The sequence below is a fragment of the Ornithodoros turicata genome, unplaced genomic scaffold, assembly GCF_037126465.1.
Source record: "Ornithodoros turicata isolate Travis unplaced genomic scaffold, ASM3712646v1 ctg00000864.1, whole genome shotgun sequence".
In the NCBI taxonomy this organism is placed as follows: Eukaryota; Metazoa; Arthropoda; class Arachnida; order Ixodida; family Argasidae; genus Ornithodoros; species Ornithodoros turicata.
The window spans coordinates 985,065-1,004,691 of NW_026999408.1; the positions used below are offsets into that span (position 1 = coordinate 985,065).

Here is a 19,627-nt window from a genome sequence, read left to right on the forward strand (position 1 = left end):
GCGGGTTTCAAGATTGTAGAGAAATTGTAAAACTCCTTGAATGTCTCCTTAACTTGAAGGATCTTGAGAGATCTTGTATTTACAAGTGGTTGCAACTTCCATTTCACCACACCAGCACCGGACCACTGCTTCTCTCTCGCTAGGCCTCTTCAGCAGTGCTCAGTGGGCAACGTTTGAGCGGGTGGCGTCAGGAGGTCACGTGGAACGTGATATCCTCCCGTCAGGGTGAGAGGCTTACCACTGAAAACCCGGTGCAAGAACAGTGATGTCTTTTAGAGTGAGGAAAAGTAGCCGAGGCTCTTTGGCTGAATGTAGAGCGTATGCGTACAAGTCCGAAACGTCGCGCCACCAGGAGTGGACAGCTGTTTCGGCCTTCTTGGGCCTCGTCCGCAGTGCTTTGAACAAGGGCATTCAGTGGTGAATGTCTCGCCCTGAGGGAGGAGGATATCACGTACCACGTGACCTGCTGACACCACCGAGTCTAACGTTGCCCACGTGCGCAGCGTCGTGATCAAAGGAAACCATCACTTTAAATGAATTCGGTGTTTGGCTTATCATGTTTTCGGAATCGTTATCGTAAAACATTGCAATCTGCTAATGTCTTCTAATTCTTCAACTTATTCTAAATCTCCCCACTGAAGCGCCATAAAGGAACCACTCCAAGCAGTGTGACGCCAGGCGGACACGGAGGCACCAAATGTGCCTTAAAGAAATGATATCGTATCTAAGAGTCCAACGCCAATCTGGTTCCCCGTTTGATAGTTATTCCACGTAGAAAATGTGGCAGTGCGAAAGAGGCACACCGCTCTCTCCCTCATATTGTACAAAACTACACATTTCATTTCATTTATTTACATGTTATCCACATGTCGCACATGTGCTACAGCCCACATAAGCTTGTGTGCGACGCTACCTGTTACCATGATAAGTGTATGTTCCTGTCGAAGGGAATGCCCCGTTTGGCGTCGCACTCTGTCTATTGAGTTTCGTGAAAACTCGTACACTTGGAGACAAGGAAATTTGAAGCATAGTACGTACGACAAGCAGTGCACTAAACACGCATGGCTATAGAGATGGTTTCTCAGCCTCTTTGAGATCTGCAACACAATGATAGTTTTTTTTACGCTCGTTGGCGACGTGAGTGTCTTGCACGAACAAGACCACTAAGTCTTGAGTAATTCCTTTGTCCTTCGGCGTTACGGCCGATGCGTTTGCTGTCCTCTCTGTTTGTAGCTCGCATCGGCTACTTCTCGTTATGTACAATTGTTTGTTTGTTTGAATTTCTAGCTGTAGTTTCGTTTTTCAGCTCACGTTTTTCCTTACAACAGGCCTCGCCGTCGACCAGTCGTACAGTGTCTCAACTGAAACTACGTCGGAAACCCACGCGTCTCACGAAATTCGCAATCAACGCCCTGTACGTGCTGACACCACCTGCATCGTCAAGCTCCGAACGCTCCCCGGTACAGAAGTTCAAACGCATAATGATCTTTTTCATCCCGGTACTTCTGTTGCTGGGTGTTGTAACCTATTTTGTCATCAAGCACTTCAGCGGCCGGAAACATTACCTGCTCTGCAATTCGCAAGCTTGTAGTGCGTTCGAAGTAATGCTCAGTAGGACCATCAACCACCATCTCGACCCGTGCGACAACTTCTACGTCTTCGTCTGTGATGGCTGGAACAGGGCTCAGTTGAAGTCTGTCTACCGTAGCCACCTGGACCACTTTCTTGCGCTGCTGAACGACAATCTCCAGGGAAATGTTCCTCGATATGGGCAGAATTCACATGAAAAGGCGGCAGCATTCTTTCAAGCGTGCAGAATGGCTGCACAGAAGAATCGTGGAGATACGCACGGCTTCAGAAATATTCTCTCTGAAAGCAACGTAGACTGGCCCAGCATCTCTGAGAAGGCGGACGTGCTCTTGTCATTGGCCAGGTTTTTCAGGATCCTTAGGATAACGAACCTTTTGAATATTGAAAATAGTGGAAATGCATTGGTCATTCATGGCGGTGCAGCAGAAGCTTCCAACTACAAGAAGAGGGCCGCCGTAATTCAAAACTCGGGAAGGTACCAATGGTACTACGAGACGTTTCAAAATGCGACAAAAGGTGCACGTACGAGGGAAGAATTCATGCTTCCATACTCCGAATTTTTCCAAGTCGAAGTTGCAATACTCGACAATCTCACAAACTACACGAAGAACACTAGCACGAACCCACCGAAGAACTTACATGAGCTGGCGAACCTGACGAATGAAATTTCTTACGAGCGTTGGTTAAGAATCGTGACAGAGGAGCTTGTCCTCCCTGCAGATGCCCCAGTATTTATCAGCGAGGATGACTCTGATTACCTACGAGCGTTTAGCGGACTTTTGAACAAAATGGAAGAGAAGTATATTCACTACGAAGTAGGCTGGATTATGGTTCAACAGTGTGCTCCTTTCATCAACAGCAAAGTTCTCGGCGCCTATGTGGGCGACTTTGACCCATCCGACATAGGGAAACGTGCAGATCTACAAAACCTTAACCTCTGTCTTCAACTCACAGAAACCTACATGGGGTGGTCAATCTACGAGAAGTTTTCTGAGATATACGCTCCAAGCGCTTCCATAAAAGAAGTACGTAAGATAATCGATGACATTGGCAAAGTCGCTTTTATTAGGACCGGGGCTACAGAAGACAGCATGGGTACACGTTATGTCAACTCTCCATTGCGACAACAGTTGCACTTAATGACCAAATACCAAGACCGCTTTGAGGGTCCCGATTTTCTGAACGCCATATTCTTCAACATCAGTGACATGGGTCCTTTCATCTTCCAGAACTGGCGCAGAGTTATTCACGATTTCCTCACGCGCGGAAACCTGACCCTTTGGAGGTTGGTCAGCACACGTTTCATATTTGGATTACTCGCCACGAGTGAGGCCTACAATCTCTACAATGAAGCTGAAAACACGTACTTGTTACCGCCCTACGCGATGATGCTTCCACTGTACGACATTAACGTCATGAGTGCAGTCAAGTACGCTGCCTTAGGATCAGTCATCGCCTCGGCGGCAATCACTATGACCGGGTCTTCCAACAGGAGCAGAGGTTCAGTCAGAAATCAATCTCTTGACGAGCACACGAACAAACAAGTGCGTGATGCGGCAGCTGCGCTAGAGATAGCCTGGGAAGCGTATAGGAAGGCAACAGAATATGCTGAGGATGTTCGATTTCGTCATCTGCCACACTTGTCGTCCGACGCAATGTTTTTTGTCGCTACGTGTTATATTCTGTGTGGCCAGCCTTCTGACACTTACCCAGCATTGCGATGCAACGAGCCCTTGAAACATCGACCTCAGTTCACTCGAACTTTTTCTTGTAATGATGTCCAGAACATGTGACCGCTACCGGTGACCATAGCTAGTTTATATCACATCCCAGGAAATAATACTCCCAAATTAAATATATGCCCGATGAGATTGGTGCTAATGGTTTCGTTGTACTTTATATACACCAAGGGGTTACCACCAAAGGGGATACACCAAGTGTGCTCTTTCGACAAGGGACGTTGTGTACCACAAGATTCCAACGGGAAATGCGCGGAAACGAAAATGGTTGCAAGCGCTTGTTCGAGACATTGATCCACGCATTATTTGCTCAACCCATTTCTCTGACGAGTCGTACGAAATGGTAGCAGGGGACGCCTGAAAACGTCTCAAACGAACCGCAGTCCCGATACCATCTCCTTGTGACGTCTGACGATGCGGACACCAGTGCACACGAGGTATGTATTTACCGATTCACAGGAATTCAAGCCTACAATCTCTACAACGAAGCAGAAGAGATGTACTTGTTACCGCCCCACGCGATGGTGCTTCCACTGTACGATATTAAGGTCCTGAGCGCAGTCAAGTACGCTGCCTTAGGATCAGTCATCGCCTCGGCGGCAATCGCTATGACTGGACCTTCCAACAGGAGCAGAGATTCTGTCAGAAATGAATCCCTTGACGAGCACACGAACAACCGAGTGCGTGATGCGGCAGCTGCGCTAGAGATAGTCTGGGAAGCGTATAGGAATGCTACGGAATATGCTGGGGACGTTCGACTTCGTCATCTGTCGCACTTGTCGTCCGACGCCATCTTTTTTGTGGCTACGTGTTATATTCTCTGCGGCCAGCCTGCGGACACTTACCCAGCATTGCGATGCAACGAGCCCTTGAAACATCGACCTGAGTTCGCGGGAGCTTTCTCTTGCAGTGATGTCACTTTTACTGATCTTGAGTTCAAGCCTCGCGATTTACGTCACCTGTAGATGCCACGTCTGTTCCTGTAACGGACCGCTACTCGCACATATCACCAAAGCTAGTTTATACCACATGCCAGAAAATAATATTGCGAAGTTAAATATATGCTCGATGAGGTAGGTTGTAATGGTTTCCTTGTACTTTCTTAAACTGAGGTGATATTAGCGAAGAAAAAAGATGCCTGTATTGGTAATGGTTCGCGTGTTCCAAAATCCCATTGCTGTCTTTGAAGGTATATCCCATACCTGGGAGAGAGAAAAAATTGTTTTGCGCACTGTCATATTGATCGTCTAGTAACGCAGTTCGTAATTGCACGAATAAGAATGAAAGCTCAATTTCTTGCTGTTTATCCCTCATGGCAGCGTAATGGCATGGCAACGTTCTTTTTTTAATTGAGTGTAAGCTGTGCCATTGAAGCTTTGTGCGTGCGTGCGTGGTCTGGACATCTCACCACATTGGTGAAGACAACATCGGTTCTCGCAAGCTGTCGCGAACGCCGTGAAGAACTCCGACGCCGCCGTGAGAAGCCAGGCAACGGCAGGAATCGAACCCGCAGTTCTTGAGTAACGATGAAGTGGGCAATTAGCTACACTGGCCAGTGGCGGATCCAAGGGGGGCGGTGTGGCGATGAATTTCCCTATCCCCCAGTACGCGCTCCAGGGTCTGGATCCGCCTCTGACATTGGCACAGCTTAGCTCTCAGCTCTCATTCGTACATACAGGAGGAGGCATCAGCTCTGGGGCTGTTGGTTGGTAACATCAAGTTGGAGAGGTGGATCTCAATGTGGTCACGACAGGCGTCGTAAACAAGGAGAAACGGCCGAGGCAGACCACACAATTAGAGACGACACGACACAAAAACCTCAAACTCCCAGAAATTAACGAATTAACTCTGGAAAGAGAGGTGCTGACGCGACCCAGAAGACATCGATTCCTGGCATCGGCACCTCTTTTCCCTGAGTTGTTTGAATTCGACAGGCGTTGCACGCTTTGAGCCCTCAGTGTATATTCTGCGTAACCATGGCCACGCTACTGTGCTCAGCATCCACGCTGACGCACTCCAGACCCTATGTGTGCTCTCTGGGGAAATGTCTATAGTGTAGGATGGAAAGTACCTTTATGTCCCTTCAAGCTTGTTTATTCCCTGAACCGACTCTCACAGGGCCGGCGTGTACTTTCCGCCCTCCCTTTCCGTATTCTTGACTTTCAGACACCAACCTGGCGCAGAGGGGCATCTCAACGGGTTTCTAACGGAACAGGAGGCAATCCAAGCACACACTATAGCAAAAACACAAACGCACTTCAGACGCAGCTTTGCACACGGAGCCCAGCGGAAGGAAGCACGGCTTGGATTTCATTGGATTGGAGAACTGTATCGACCATGGCGGTTCAAGGCAAGATTTATTCGATAAAGATATAGAAATAAGCTTGCTGCAGCCTGCACAGAATCTGTGGTGGACCGTTTCTACTAATACGATAGTTTCTACTAAACAAATTAGTAATAAACAATACAACAAACAAACAAAACACACACAACAAACAAGGAAATATAGGCATGTGTGAAAAGAGTTCTTGAGACCATCTCGGACTTCCTTAGCCCATTTCGGTCACAAGCGTCACGTCACCGACTCTCCTCAGTAGGAGTTCCGGGCCCCATATGCGCTGATCACCGTAGGTGTCGCCCCGGTCACTAGGTGACGCCTGTTAATATGATATTAGGGCGCCAGAATGCTAGCTCCCTCTGTCTGTGCTCCAGCGGAGGGAGCTAGTACATGATACGTGTATGAGACAGAGCAAGGACTGTAAAATGCAGTGCCTTTTCTCTGCCTGACACTGCTAGATTACGGAGTAATCCGAAGTTCCTCCTAGAATGAATGATGGACCGGCCAAGTCGAAGGCAATGCTCTACAATGTGCCAAACACTGAACGTATTTATTCGTATTATAGGCTGGAAGGTTCCACGCTGTACTGCTTCAGTGAGCCCTCGTGGTCGAATCCTCTCTCCTGCACAGTGTCGTTCAAGGAAGTCAGTCACTTGTCCAGCCCTTATTTCATCAATGAGCGAAAAAGTACGCTGTACTTACACGGCCCCAAAAGCGCTCATTATACTCCGCTTCGCGGTCCTCATCCCCAGACTTCTTCTGAAGCCAATCATACTCCAGGGGAACCTTGTAGGTATCCTCTGCGACCAATAGGAGCACGTTTCGTACCCTTGTCTCTCTTGTCTGCTGTGGTACGGGAAAAGAAAGCACGAGTCTTATGTACAACGGCGCCACAGAGACACAACAACACGTCGTCAGACAGGTGTGGACAGGAGCTAACGGAACAGCAGATATGGAAAGATAAGCACAGATTACACAAATCCAACAGCTACGCTTTAGCGCACTGAGCTCGCCCAATGTCAAATAGCCCAATACATTTATACTACGGACCTTAAAAGCACGTTCGGCAACGCAATTTTTCCATACCGGAAATACAAGTCTCATGGGTTTCGATGGCAAGCACACGGGGGCAGTGTATAGGTCTTGGGTCTCTGTGTCGAGTGCGATGCCCTGTACCAGGACCGCTTCTTGGATATCGGACGTCAACTGGAACCGGTTGCACTCTGACAAATCGGGAAGGAGGAAAGATTCCAGGCGGCGGCTTATCTTCTCCAGCGGCCAGGTCTACAGTAGAGGCGTATAATGCAGGTTAGTAAAGTTCCGTTTAATCGGCAATGTATCCATTCAGCATTGACAGTCCTTATATCCATTTTACGTGTACGTTGTCCCTGATGGCCATTTGTTTACTCTATCCTTCAGGTTTCTAATGCAGCAAAAAAATCACAAAAAGTGGGTGAGCACGTTGTATCTATTAAGAACCAAGGACCAAAATGCTAAAGCGACGTTCAATTATCAGCGATGGATTCTCCAATTAGAGGCCCATTACGTCATGGCCATAAGACGACGAGCTGAGTCACTGTCAAGCTTCAGCCTGGAACAGCCAAATGAATTCAGCCGGTGACACTTTCCTTGTAGAACATAGTAGAACATTCATCATCGTAGTGGACAGTCTTCAGCAATTCCAATTCCGCACATACGTAATGGTTGAGGAGTTTCAATGCTTGAAGGTCATATGCTTCAGCAGTTGAGTTGAGTCTCTATGAAGTTTTAGTACCACTAAATTTGATTGTGAGTTTAATGGCGCAACGACAACTGAGATCATAATGCGCCAGTGCCACTAAGTGTTGTGGAATGCTAAAACACAGGGGCATAAATACCCTCACCCCTGGGATCCACCCCTGGGATCCCCAACGATGTGCAGTATGGCACTCGAGTTACGTTTGGGGAGCACGAAAGCAGAAAGCAAAAACGGATCGGCGTAACAGCAAAGTTTTTCCTCTTCCCGTTTTTCTTATTCTTCTAACAGACGGTAAAATAAGGGAACGCAGTAAAGAGGAAAACTAACAGCTAATATATTTGATGACTGAAAGGCTGGTTAGGGTAAATACGACCAAAATGTCACGGACGAAAGGTAAAAATAACAACGACAATAAAAACGACAAACAATGCAAGCAAGCTGAAGTAGCTATTACTGGCAACATTTGCCCGATCCTGTAGAGACAAGTGGTCGCAATAATAGTTAGCAATAAGGAACGTTAGCTAGAAGGAGGATATCTTTCCTTTCTCGTGCCGTAAGTACCGGAAGTGTCGTTTTCACGCACTGTGTTGCTCGTGAAAGACAAATTAGGCCGCTTTGAGGTAGCACAGAATGCTGTCGGCGTTGATGGATGGCGTAATAACATCACAGATTATGACACGGGTAATTACATCACGACGACGTAGTCTGCGTCAGCGGAGGTGCCCCGATGGACAGCATTTAAATTACCTCAAACGGGTACCTCACTATAAACGTAATTTTCCCGATAAAGCGCTGGCACGGAGAGAAAAGAAGAGAGAGTGCTCTTCAGCATGCTGCTAGGTGCAAGCCTTCACAACACGTTCATGTACGCTCTCGACACGCACGAAAAGCGCGTACGATAATGCATCATTGTAATCATTGTAGCCGCCTGTTACATTACATGTCTAGTTGTGACGTTTATGTCTCGCATTTTAGTCTACTTAGTCTAACTAGTTAGTCTAATGGACCCTGCGCTCAACTTCGACCCCTTCATGACACCTACCTGATACTTTGTGTCCGTCTGTAGAACAAGTGAAGCGACGACCCTGGCAATGTGGTGCCAAATGTGGTAGAGGAAGCTGGGCGGGCGGGTGAAAATGCTCATTGCTTCCAAGACCCGTGCCCGAGGAATTACGTATGCCTGAAAGTGACCATATGCAAAACTGGCTTCACAAAAGAACAAATTCCCCGCGACCCCGTGTTTGGCGTACGTTTGTTGCTTGCCAAACACCAAGACATAAGACATAATTCCTGGAGGTACCTGACGAAATGTGGTTCACTGCATGATACCCTGTACGCTGATAAACAGAAGTTTGTCTTTTTATCACTTGTGCTAAACCGGTCTTGTCTGAAATTTTCCACATTCACCCGATTGCCACTACATTTTCGTTCCAAATCTTAATTTCACTTAGTTTGACTTCTGATACAGGTGGCATAGATACTTCCACATGGTTTTGACCCACGGAATTTTGACCCAATGAAACGTCGTCATTTCCAGTATTCCACAAAAAGGACCGAAGCAACTCCAAGCCCCGTCGTAAAATCTACTCCACTAAATGCTCAGCTTCTCAGTTCAATGCGTCAATTCCTTCAGTTCACGAACTGCGTTTAGAGTGTTCAGATACAGCGCAAGTGGCGGAAGCCTTATGGGAGAAAGATTTATGTCCACGTTTGAGTGTCACATGAGAGAAGCTGTTGCCATTTCGAAGCAAATGTAATGAATGCTGCATCTTTTTTGCGCACTCCATGTCCTCCATGTTTACAGCGGCCATTTTCGAATTCGTCTCGCACAGAGGAGAAGCGCCTCAACACGCATGCGCGGAACGCGGCGATTGGTTCCCTCCTTGAGGGTCGGTGTGTGCATCGGGAAAAAGTTCAGTTCGAGCTCCTTGCGTTCTGCAGCAGAACTTCTGCTACGGAAGGTCTCGCACGCGTCTGTTGCCACGGCAACCAACACTCGCCGGCGTACGCACGCAACGTAACGCTGTAGTGTGAACCATGCTTTCCACTGCCGCACGCAATGTACTCAACGACTGACAAACTGACCCACTGACAAATAACGAAACTAACACGACGAATGCGTACAACAACCCGCTTTAACCCTCCACGCATGGAGGGCGGGGCGCTTTCGAGCGCCTCCATAGCAGTGGAAGGTCGCGCTTACGTCACAACGATGTGGAAGTCAACTGGAGCAAGGACGATTCAGTAGAGAATAGCAGCTTTTTCGTGCCCAAGACACTACCAACCTCAAAAAGATGTGTTTTGTGTGTAGATGATATATAGTGCAGGAAGGAATAACTTACATTGATCTGAGTTTCAGCTACAACTCTAGTAATAGAGGCCGCATCGGAGACGAGGCCTAGAACCCCGATGCATGCAGGTGCAGCCACGTAATCCACGAAGTATCCTTCGTTAAAATAAAATAGCGGCGAACTTGAATTGGGGAGGACACCGTCGTGCTGATCCTCGAATTCGCCTTCTATCTGCTCCAAACAAAAAGCGTCCAGAAGTCAGTGGGTGCGAAGGAAGGAGGACTTAAAAAGACAGAGGCGTTGTCAAGTGGGCCGTGCGGGCAGGTCTCGTAAGCTGGTAAGGGTTCGGCAAATTCTAAATGTCCACTGCCTCATATGCAGTCAGAACAACATGGGGTCCACGCAGTTTATGTTGGGCGAGATTTTGCAGTTGGTTTTTAACGCTTTTATTAAACATAATTCGTGTGGCATTGGATTCTCCCAATATATCTCCGAAGCTTGCCAAGTCAACCAGATGCTTTTGTTTCTGCCCATGTCGGATGTCTGCATTGCCAAATACATGCCCCCCTGCTTTGTTAATATAGCATTTCCGTCGTATACGCCAAGTGCCGTTCCACTCTTCTGTCAGGTTGAAGCACTACACTGATGTTTCTGCAAATAAACTTTCAACTTAACGCGCGCAATGTGAGCAGTTGCTACGGTCAGCATTGCGGTGACACACACATAATCGTCTACTACGATTCCCGGAAGGAATGCGCACCTCTCCCGGTAGGGGCATTACAGGTGGCGCCCCTACAGGTGCTGCGTATACTTTGCGGAGAGCGATCGGGACGCCCCCTAGCGGCAGAGTAGAGCTAAGCACGGCCGCTCCGCTGGCACCCTTGAACGTTAGGGCGGTTAGGGTTTCGGACGTACGGTGTTAACTGCAAAACGAAACGGGTTTGTCAAAATGTACCGAGTGCAGTGGAAGTACAAGAGTAGGACTAATTACTGATGTTAATAATTCGTTGCTCTACGCCAGGAAACAACTGGGTTCATGAGCGATGCCACAGTGGTCGGGTCTGTGGATTAATGTTGCCCACCTGAGGGTTCACTGCTATGGTTATGGGTGTCACAACAATGGTATGCGAGCCAAGAAAAAAAGTCATCGGTTTCGGATATCGAGGAACAGTTTCCGCCTGCGCTCTCTTACTGTTTTCCTGACGTGTGTTCTGAGCCTTTACTTTCCCAGATGAAAGAAAGGCGCACTGTTTATACCGTACACACGTAGCAAAAAAAGGTGTTCACACAAGATCTGTTGGAAGAGGTTAATCTTTCTCGGGACACTATTAGGAATTTAAGTGTGTTGCTCTCTCTCCCGCTTTACTTTGACATATCCAATGCTGTTCTTTCGAGTAACTTCGCAAATAATTCTGGCTGTTACCGTGGTACAGGGAGCATCCCAATGAAAACTACTGAGGGATGCTCGCGTGTTTTCCGTGATCCCAGAGCAAAAGAGTTAGCACATCCTCTCTCTCTCCTCTACCACCATCATCTCTCCGCTCCCTCTTTCATCCACTAGAGTAAATCGATTAGAGTAATCGATTAGAGTAAAGTCGTGGTCCATAACCTCCTGTGGACAGGGCCAGTCTTGGTGAATTTCTGTCGTCAAGCTCTGGACAGAACGGCTGTGTACCCCAGTCGTCGAGGCAGCCGCCGGTGTCGTTAGGACGACGGAGAAATTTGTCGCTAGCGTGATTTTGTCCACATCCTTAACTATAGCCAACGGCACAAGAGGATTCTTTTGAGGGGGCGCATCCTTCAGAGCTTGAATCGTCGTCGAGATCTTTGAGGCCGGGTCAAACGGTGAAAGGTGTTGACAAAACTTACGCCAACGGTTCCGGTCTTCTTTCTTACAGGGAGACTCCGGGGCAATCCGAAACTATTATAATGCCTGTGTAAATAAGTTTGGTACATTCTTCCGAAATGAGAAATGAAGTTGGTTTGGCTGTCGGGGATTCGTTAGTTGCCAAAAGAGTTGGGATGCTCAAAACGAAAACGAAACTTCCGAAGGTTCCCTCTCCCACCACCCTGTACCATGCGTGATGTCACCGGTAGTCTCGTGTGGGCCACCGCTTGTTGTTGTTGCCCCTGGAGCGGGATGGCGCTTATCCGCAAGGGAGATTGGAAATGACTAATGAGGTGCTGTCACCAGGATGGTAAAAACGCGCACGCGCTTTGTAACTCCTTTGTGACACATGGATGACCATATGGCCATCATGACCAGTCATCTGCTTCCTCGGTTCCGTTCTAAAATACTTGCCAGCGGTAAATGCAAAGCCTACGGAAACCGTACACGAGGACCACCCGTGAGGTGAAGCCCAGTATTGCTTGACTGCTTCTCCGTGGAGGAGCGCCTAATCACTCAAAGCAAAATCTTCCTTTTCAAATTTTCTGTGCCACTTGGGAATGAGAAATTCTATGCACTGAAATATCATACGGCACAGATTGGCGTCGCACCGTTACCTCAACACGTTTTCGGTGCAGAGTCTCGCTTTAAGTTCTTGTTGTTACTTTGGCTTTAATCCGGCGGTACGCTACAATGTAAGCAGGTTGCCCAGTTCGGCGAGCCGTTCTCTCTGCTCGGCGACGTAATTCTTTAAGGTGGTTGATTGCTGAAGAGGTAGTTTTATTGAAGAGATACTAGAAGGATAAGAATAAATGTTAGAGATGAATCGGGCAGCACTTTTCCATAATGAGTCAAGCAGGATATTAAGCGTGGTAAGGTGAGGGTCCCATACGCTACAAACGTACTCTAGTTTAGGGCGTATCAGTGTTGTATAGGCAAGTTTTTTCACAGATGGTGGCGCATCCTTGTGGTTGCGGCGTATGAATCCCAAGTTACGATTTGTATCATTTAAAAATGATTTAACATGGTTCAATAAAGTACCAATTTGGGTCTGTTGGTCACGCATAAGAAAATCGCTAAAATAGTGCTAAAAACAAATAAGGACGACGCCGAACGGACGTACTGCACTTTCAACGAAGGTGCAGTGCTTTGCGTCTGTCCCGTGTCGTCGTTATTTGTTTTTAGCAGTGCTTTAGCGATTGTATTAACATGGTTCGTGCAGCTCAGAGTACGAACAAGATTAACCCGGAGGTATTTGTAGGAGTTGGACTCCGGGATAGTAGAGTAGAGTTGTTTAAAATGTAATGAGTCTTATATGGCTGATTTGGACGTGTGAAAGAAACTGGGGCACACTTCGATATGTTGAGGGGAAGCTTCCAGATAGAACACCATGAGGAGGTATAATCTAGGTCGTGTTGAAGGGTGAGCTGATCTGTGAGAGAATATACTACGGTAGAGTACACAGTCGTCTGCGAACAGACGAATGCTTGAAGATATGGAAGTCGGGAGATTTTTAAGGAGAATAAGAAAAAGAAGAGGACCGAGTACTGACCCTTGCGGTACGCTAGATAGGACAGGAAGTGGAGACGAGAGGGAATCATTGACCAACAGGTGTCACCTGTGAACGGCTGTGCATATAGTCTTTGAACCACTTATGTACAAGATGATGAAGATTCAGTGAAGACAACTTTACGAAAATCAAGAAAAATGGCGTTAGTGCGTACGTTATTGTTCAAGTTACACTGTATGGCATGAATAAAACAGGATAATTGTGTACCACAAGTGTAGCCCTTGCGAAAGCCGTGTTGATTACTATGAAAGAAACTATTACAGTCAAGGTGAGGAAAGATCCATGAGAAAACGGTGTGTTCTAGTATTCTAGACGGGACGCGACGGGTATATAGACAATGAAATCGGGCGGTAATTAGAAGAAAAGTACAAGCGCGTGTTTCTAGTCTCGGGGTCAGTGCTGTCAGTGTACCACTGCGCGTGCTCAGCCGTTCAGTACGAAGCCATAATTGACTCACTTCACTCGGCATCACCTTGCTATTGCTATCCGTCCATATTGACTACTTTGAAGCAACACGGGGCACCCTGCATCAAACAGTTATGGCCGTAAGTACTACAAATAGCATGAATATGTCGAAGTGCAGTTGCCATAATTCGAATCAGGAGAAAACATACTGACGAAAGTATCCGAACCTAGGGCCTCCTAATTTCCGGTCAAGAATGCTGCACACACCACGCCATTGATTCTTAGACGTTGGAAGCTTGGATGCGTTTGTGTCTTCTATGTCTGTAGCCTGCCTCGGCTGTATTGCCGGTTTGTATTTGCAGTGGGGCCGTCTAACGAATGTGGCGAAGAACACGCTCGTTTCCACACGTATTGTACAGCCGGTAATGCAGCCGGCAGCCGCGCCTCTAAACGACAGTTTTTGCAAGCTTTTTCCGGCTATTGCCATTGTATAACAGTGAATGTATATTATAATAGAACGGGTAGGCGAATGTAGTTCCGTATCCGGACCACTGGCTTTTTAAAGAGCAATAAAAACAGAAATCGAACTCTTTTACGTAAAAGTAGAACTAATTAGGAACGAAATTAAACAGGAATGACCCCCGTATATTGCGTGAAACGTACAAAAATTATATTTTATCGCCCGTTGCTTGAAAGCGATCCGCCATTTTTACAAAGGACCTTTTCGATCTAACCGGTGCCAGCACCGCCTAGTGCACGCCTGGGGGGGGGGGGGACGCCCCTTTTCTCCCCCCCAGATCCCCAATCTCTAAAAGACCTAACCTGGACTATCCTCAATGCTGTTTAGATTAGTCCAATTCAACAACCCTACCTTTTGCAAGATTGGCAAGTTTCGAATCTGTTAGGCTTAGCATTCTCGTGTTTCTCCTGCGCCCATCAGACGGGGTTGTTGAAATGCATATATAAAAAAAGAATGCTGCACACACCACGCCGTTGATTCTTGGACGTTAGAAGCTTATGTGTGTGTGTCATCCATGTTTGTACCCTGCCTCGGCTGTATTGCAGGTTTGTACTTGCAGTAGGGCCGTCTAACGAAGGTGGCGAAGAACACGCACGTTTCCACACGTATTATTCCGCAGGCAATGCAGATGGCAGCCGCGCCTCGAAACGACAGTTTTCGCAATCTTTTTCCGGCTATTGCCATTGTATAGCAGTGAATGTACATTGTAATAGGACGTGTAGGCGAATGTAGTTCCGTATCCAGACCACTGGCTTTTTTAAAGAAAAAAAAAACTATAAAAACAAATCATTTACGTAAAAGTGTCTGATTAGGAAGGAATTAAAACTAATCAGGAACGAAATTAAACAGGAATGACCCTCGTATATTGCGTGGAACGTATCATAATTAAATTTTATCGCCCGTTGCTTGAAAGCGATCCGCCATTTTTACTAAGGACCTTTTGATCTAACCGGTGCCTGCACCACCTAGTGCACGCCTGGGGGGGGGGACGCCCCTTTCCCTCCCCCCCAGATTTCCAATCTGTAAAAACCTAACCTGGACTATCCTCAATACAGTGTAGATTAGTCCAATTCAACAACCGTACCTTTTGCAAGATGGCAAGTTTCGAATCCGTTAGGCTTAGCATTCTCGTGTTTCTTCTGCGCTAGAAGTGCATCAGACGGGGTTGTTGAAATGCATATAAAAAAGTTCTAGTACACAGAATTTTATAATTTTTACATTTTTATTTCAGTATAACTTTCTTTCACTTGTATGCAACATTTGCTTTCCAAACGCTTTCACTAAAAGAGTAGTAAAAACCGTTCGGTTAATGCGGCATGCGCTTTCTATCGGTCAAAAAAATAAAAAATATAAAAATCGTGTGGTGGTCTTGGCAAATTTCGAAGATAAAAAAAATTCAAGTTCTCGTGAACTGCATTTGATAAACGCGCTCAGAGTTAATGGAAAAATCTCCTCCGAGATAAATACCGTTGGCCCCACAACGCTCAGACAAGTAGATATTTTAATACGATTTTTTATCACTTGTGAAACACCCTGCACATATAAAGTCTTCGGGTTCGAGTTCTCGGGTTCTGTGCCTTTTTCAAAAATTGCCGTTTCTTTTCAGTAAAGGTAACATACGTTATAATCGAGCGATATTATGTGGAAAAGCGGATTTACGGGTAGAAAATCGGAAGGAAAGAAGAGCGCGTGATCCATTTCAGAACAACACCAGATGATGGCAACATAGCACGCTCTTAACCAATCACCATCTCGAATGACATGGTTCTGTCCCCTGATTGGTTAAAAACAGAAGGGCAGTGGTTGGCCTGCACCGTGCTATGTGGTTTTTGTAGTGTACTGACGGACGTGAACATGTCACCCCTCCCACACGGATATTTTCCAAGATGTCCCGGCCCCTCGACACACAAGCACACGCCCCTAACACTTCATAAATGCTATGAATACGTAGGGCAGTAAACAGATGACATCCCTTCGTACGGAATTCCAACACGGCTCTGAGGTCAAAATACTGGGCAAATCCCTGCTTCCACCACATTAATGATCCCTGATACTAACCGGGCACAATCAGTGTTGTTTATTCAGAGCCTTTACAAGTGTGCCCATAGTGGCGTTCATTGCAATGATCAAACTGTAAAGCTCAGTGATAGAAACGGAAGGTTTATTGATATTTCTTACTGTCTTCTCTCTTTCAACATAACAGGCAGTGACTCCAACGAGTCCAAATTCAAAGCAGCAGCCAATGAAAATCGTCCAATTTGCTCTCAGGGCTCTGCAATCATTAACACCACCAGCTCATCCAACAGATCACCCTCCATCGTTTTCACGAAAGAAAATCATTGGCGTCGGCATTTCTGTCATCTTCCTTCTGTTGCTCGGGGTTGCCATCTATTTCATCATTGGTGGCGGTACCGTACGGAAAAGTGTCCACTACTCACTCTGCGATTCGCAAGCTTGCAGCGCACTCGAAAACATGCTCCGTAAGACCATCAGCCAAGAAACGGACCCGTGCAACAACTTCTATGCCTATGTCTGCGACGGTTGGAACAAAGGGCAGTCCAAGTCTGTTTACCAGAACCATGTGGATAACTTTTTGGAGTTGCTAGCTGAAGGCCTTCAGGAAAATGTTCCTCGCTACGACCAGAGTCCCGACCAGAAGGCGGCAGCCTTCTTCCAGGCGTGCAGGAGAGCTGCAGATGACGAACGTGGAGACATGTTGGGTTTAAGGCAAATACTTCACACAAGCGGCGTGCATTGGCCCGTTATTTCTGAGAAACCGGACGTCCTCAGATCACTAGTTCGATTTTACAAGTCTCTCAGGATCAAGAACCTTCTGAACATAGACAAGAACGAAGGCAGCTTGGTCATATCCGGAGGCGCTATGTTAGCTAGTAAATACCAACGTAGAGCAACATTAATTAAAAACCCGGGAACGTATGACTACAAGACTTACTACGAAACATTTCAAAATGCGACCAAAGGTATCTACATGTCAGAACAAAAATTCCTTCCATATTCTGAATTCGTGGAAGTTGAAGATTCGATACTTGGCAATCTAACAAATTACACCAAGGCAGCCGTCAAAAGCCTTCCGAAGAACCTGAGCGACCTGGCAAACTTAACGGCCGAGATTCCTTACGAGCGCTGGTTAAAACTTGCGACACGAGAACTTGGCCTTTCCGCAAATGCCCCAGTGAACATCAGCGACGGGGACAGCGATTACATCCGCGCGTTCAGCGGGCTTTTGAAAATTATCGATGAAAAGTACCTGCACTACGAAGTAGGTTGGATCATGATACAACAGTGCGCCACTTTCATCGATCGAGAAGTCCTTCGTGCATATGTCGGCGACTTCGAGCCATTCCAGCCGGGAGGCTTAGCGGATATAACAAACCGCGACTACTGCTTCGTGACTACAGAACACATGCTGGGATGGCCTGTCTACGTCAATTTTTTCAAGCGGAACGTACCAGCGGAGTCGATAAGGGACATACGTGACATTATCGACGACATTGGCCGCGTTGCTTTTCTTAAGACAGACGGAAAGATGACACCAGGTTCACCTTACACGGATTCCGCCTTCCGGAAGAAACTTCGTTTACTCACGATGTACCAAGACAGATTTGAAAACTTCAACTTCAGCGGCACCTTTTCCAAGATCGCCGATATGGGTCATTACATCTTCCAGAACTGGGAGGAAGTTATTCGGGGCCTCCACACATTTTGGAAATTGATCAGCACGCATTTCATGCCCAGGTTACTCGAACGACATCTAATATACAATCTTTACAACGATTTCGAAGGCACATTTCTGCTGCCGCCTTACGCTATGATGATGCCACTTTACGACCTTCACGTCGTCAAAGCTGTCAAGTATGGTGCTTTAGGGTCCTTGATCGGCTCGGCTGCTTTGGAAATGTCCCATTACTATTGGTCGCCTAACGAAAGCAGAGACTGTATCATGAACACCTCTGCTGACGGCAACTTCAGCGAGCACGTGCTTTATCCATCAGCTTCAGTACGCGTAGCCTGGGAGGCGTACCGGAACTCTACGGGTCCTGCTGACGATGTTCGACTCCGTAGTTTGCCTGACTTAACATCTGCTGAGCTTTTTTTCGTGACCACATGTTATATTCTGTGTGGCCAGCCCGAAGAAGCTCACCCCGAATTGCGCTGCAACGAGCCCTTAAAACACCTCAAGGAATTCTCTGAAACTTTCGGCTGCCGACGGAAGACAGCTATGAATCCTGATGAGAAGTGCGAGCTGTTTACAACCTGATGAGCCTATGCCACCTCTCTTACTTGCTAATCTATATCGATACCATAGTCTGAAATAATCTGATTGCAGTGTCATGTAGCTCTCAAATACGTTTTTTTGAAGTGGTATCAATAACACATATAAATATTGTTTTATTTTCCTTCTTGGTCTGAACTTCACATTGAACTTCACAGTGAATATCACACATTACAAGTCCTCATTCCTTAGCAGGCTGTACAGCGTGCGTGACTGTTATAGTATAGTCCTTGTTTTTCATCCACTAGTAATCACCATGCGCATCAGCTTCCACAGCGATTTGTAGCGATGACTAGGCTAGTTTTAGCTCTTTCGTGCTACGTGGTTCTTTCCAGAGCGCACCTGTGTGCAGTAAAATGGGAGCGCGTGTTGTGTTATCAGTTTTCCTTTGCGTGCTGTATTACCCGCATAACCACCAGCAATGGGGTGAGGCTGTTCATGCATGTTGGAGTGACGATAGTCGACAAACCTGACCCTATGATCCTTGCAGGAGCGTTACATACTGTCACAGCACTGTTAGCACTGTCACAAGGGCCAGTTCACAGAGTAATGGCGAATTCGGGTGGTCATTTCGGAGCAACTTTTTTTGCCAGATCTCGAGCGGTTATGTTCGCTTGGTCAAAATGAAGCAAATCTCGCATGTTCGCGTGGCGCTTTCCGAGCGCTCGGAATTTGCTAGCTAGCACTTTTTTTGCCCGGTCTCAAAACGATCGAGCAGCAGATTGCTCAACTGTATCCGGTGTCGTCACATCCGCACTGCAACGGTGGCGAGTGCCCTCATTGGCCCGCATGTTGAAATCACGTGGTTTAGCAGACGACAGAACTCGAAGACTTGCGACCGCGACGCCCCTAGCGTGATCCAAGTACCTAAAATCGCTAGATTCCTAGCAACCATGTTCGGGTGGCAACGGTCACGTGATCCAGCTCGGTCGCCGACCTAGCAATTTCCGAGCGCTCGGCCGTTTTGTTACGAAATGACCACCCGAATTCGCTATAAGAAAGACAGGAGGTGAAGCTCCCTGCGGAAGCAAAGGGCGGCGCGTGAGTCAGTTTCGGAGAGGGAGAAACGCAGTTTCCGATGGCTCGCGACAGATTGCGCAGTGCTTGTGTTCCCATTGCGGTGACCCGTGAAACGATGATGAAGACGTGCCTCTGCTGGCGCGCGCACTGTGCCTGCCAGCCAGTTCTACCGGCACCGTCCTAGCGTGAGGCCACGACCATCTGCCCGCTGGGACGTTCCATCATCGCCGGTCA

The 19,627-nt window shown here is 47.2% G+C and overlaps 1 protein-coding gene and 1 long non-coding RNA gene across 2 annotated transcripts; one reads left to right on the plus strand and one right to left on the minus strand.

Annotated features, from left to right (window-relative positions):
- Positions 1–6,198: 6,198 nt before the first annotated feature.
- LOC135375470 (uncharacterized) lies at positions 6,199–6,916 on the minus strand. Its single transcript, XR_010417250.1, has 3 exons — positions 6,754–6,916; positions 6,370–6,513; positions 6,199–6,289 (listed from the first exon to the last, which is right to left on the minus strand). It is a non-coding gene; the product is annotated as an uncharacterized LOC135375470 (long non-coding RNA).
- A 6,686-nt stretch (positions 6,917–13,602) lies between these two features.
- LOC135375454 (neprilysin-1-like) lies at positions 13,603–18,358 on the plus strand. The gene is made up of 2 exons (XM_064608147.1): positions 13,603–13,699; positions 16,283–18,358. Exons 1-2 carry the CDS (start codon positions 13,694–13,696, stop codon positions 18,356–18,358), a joined length of 2,082 nt encoding a protein of 693 aa, XP_064464217.1. The 5' UTR covers positions 13,603–13,693.
- Positions 18,359–19,627: the final 1,269 nt, after the last annotated feature.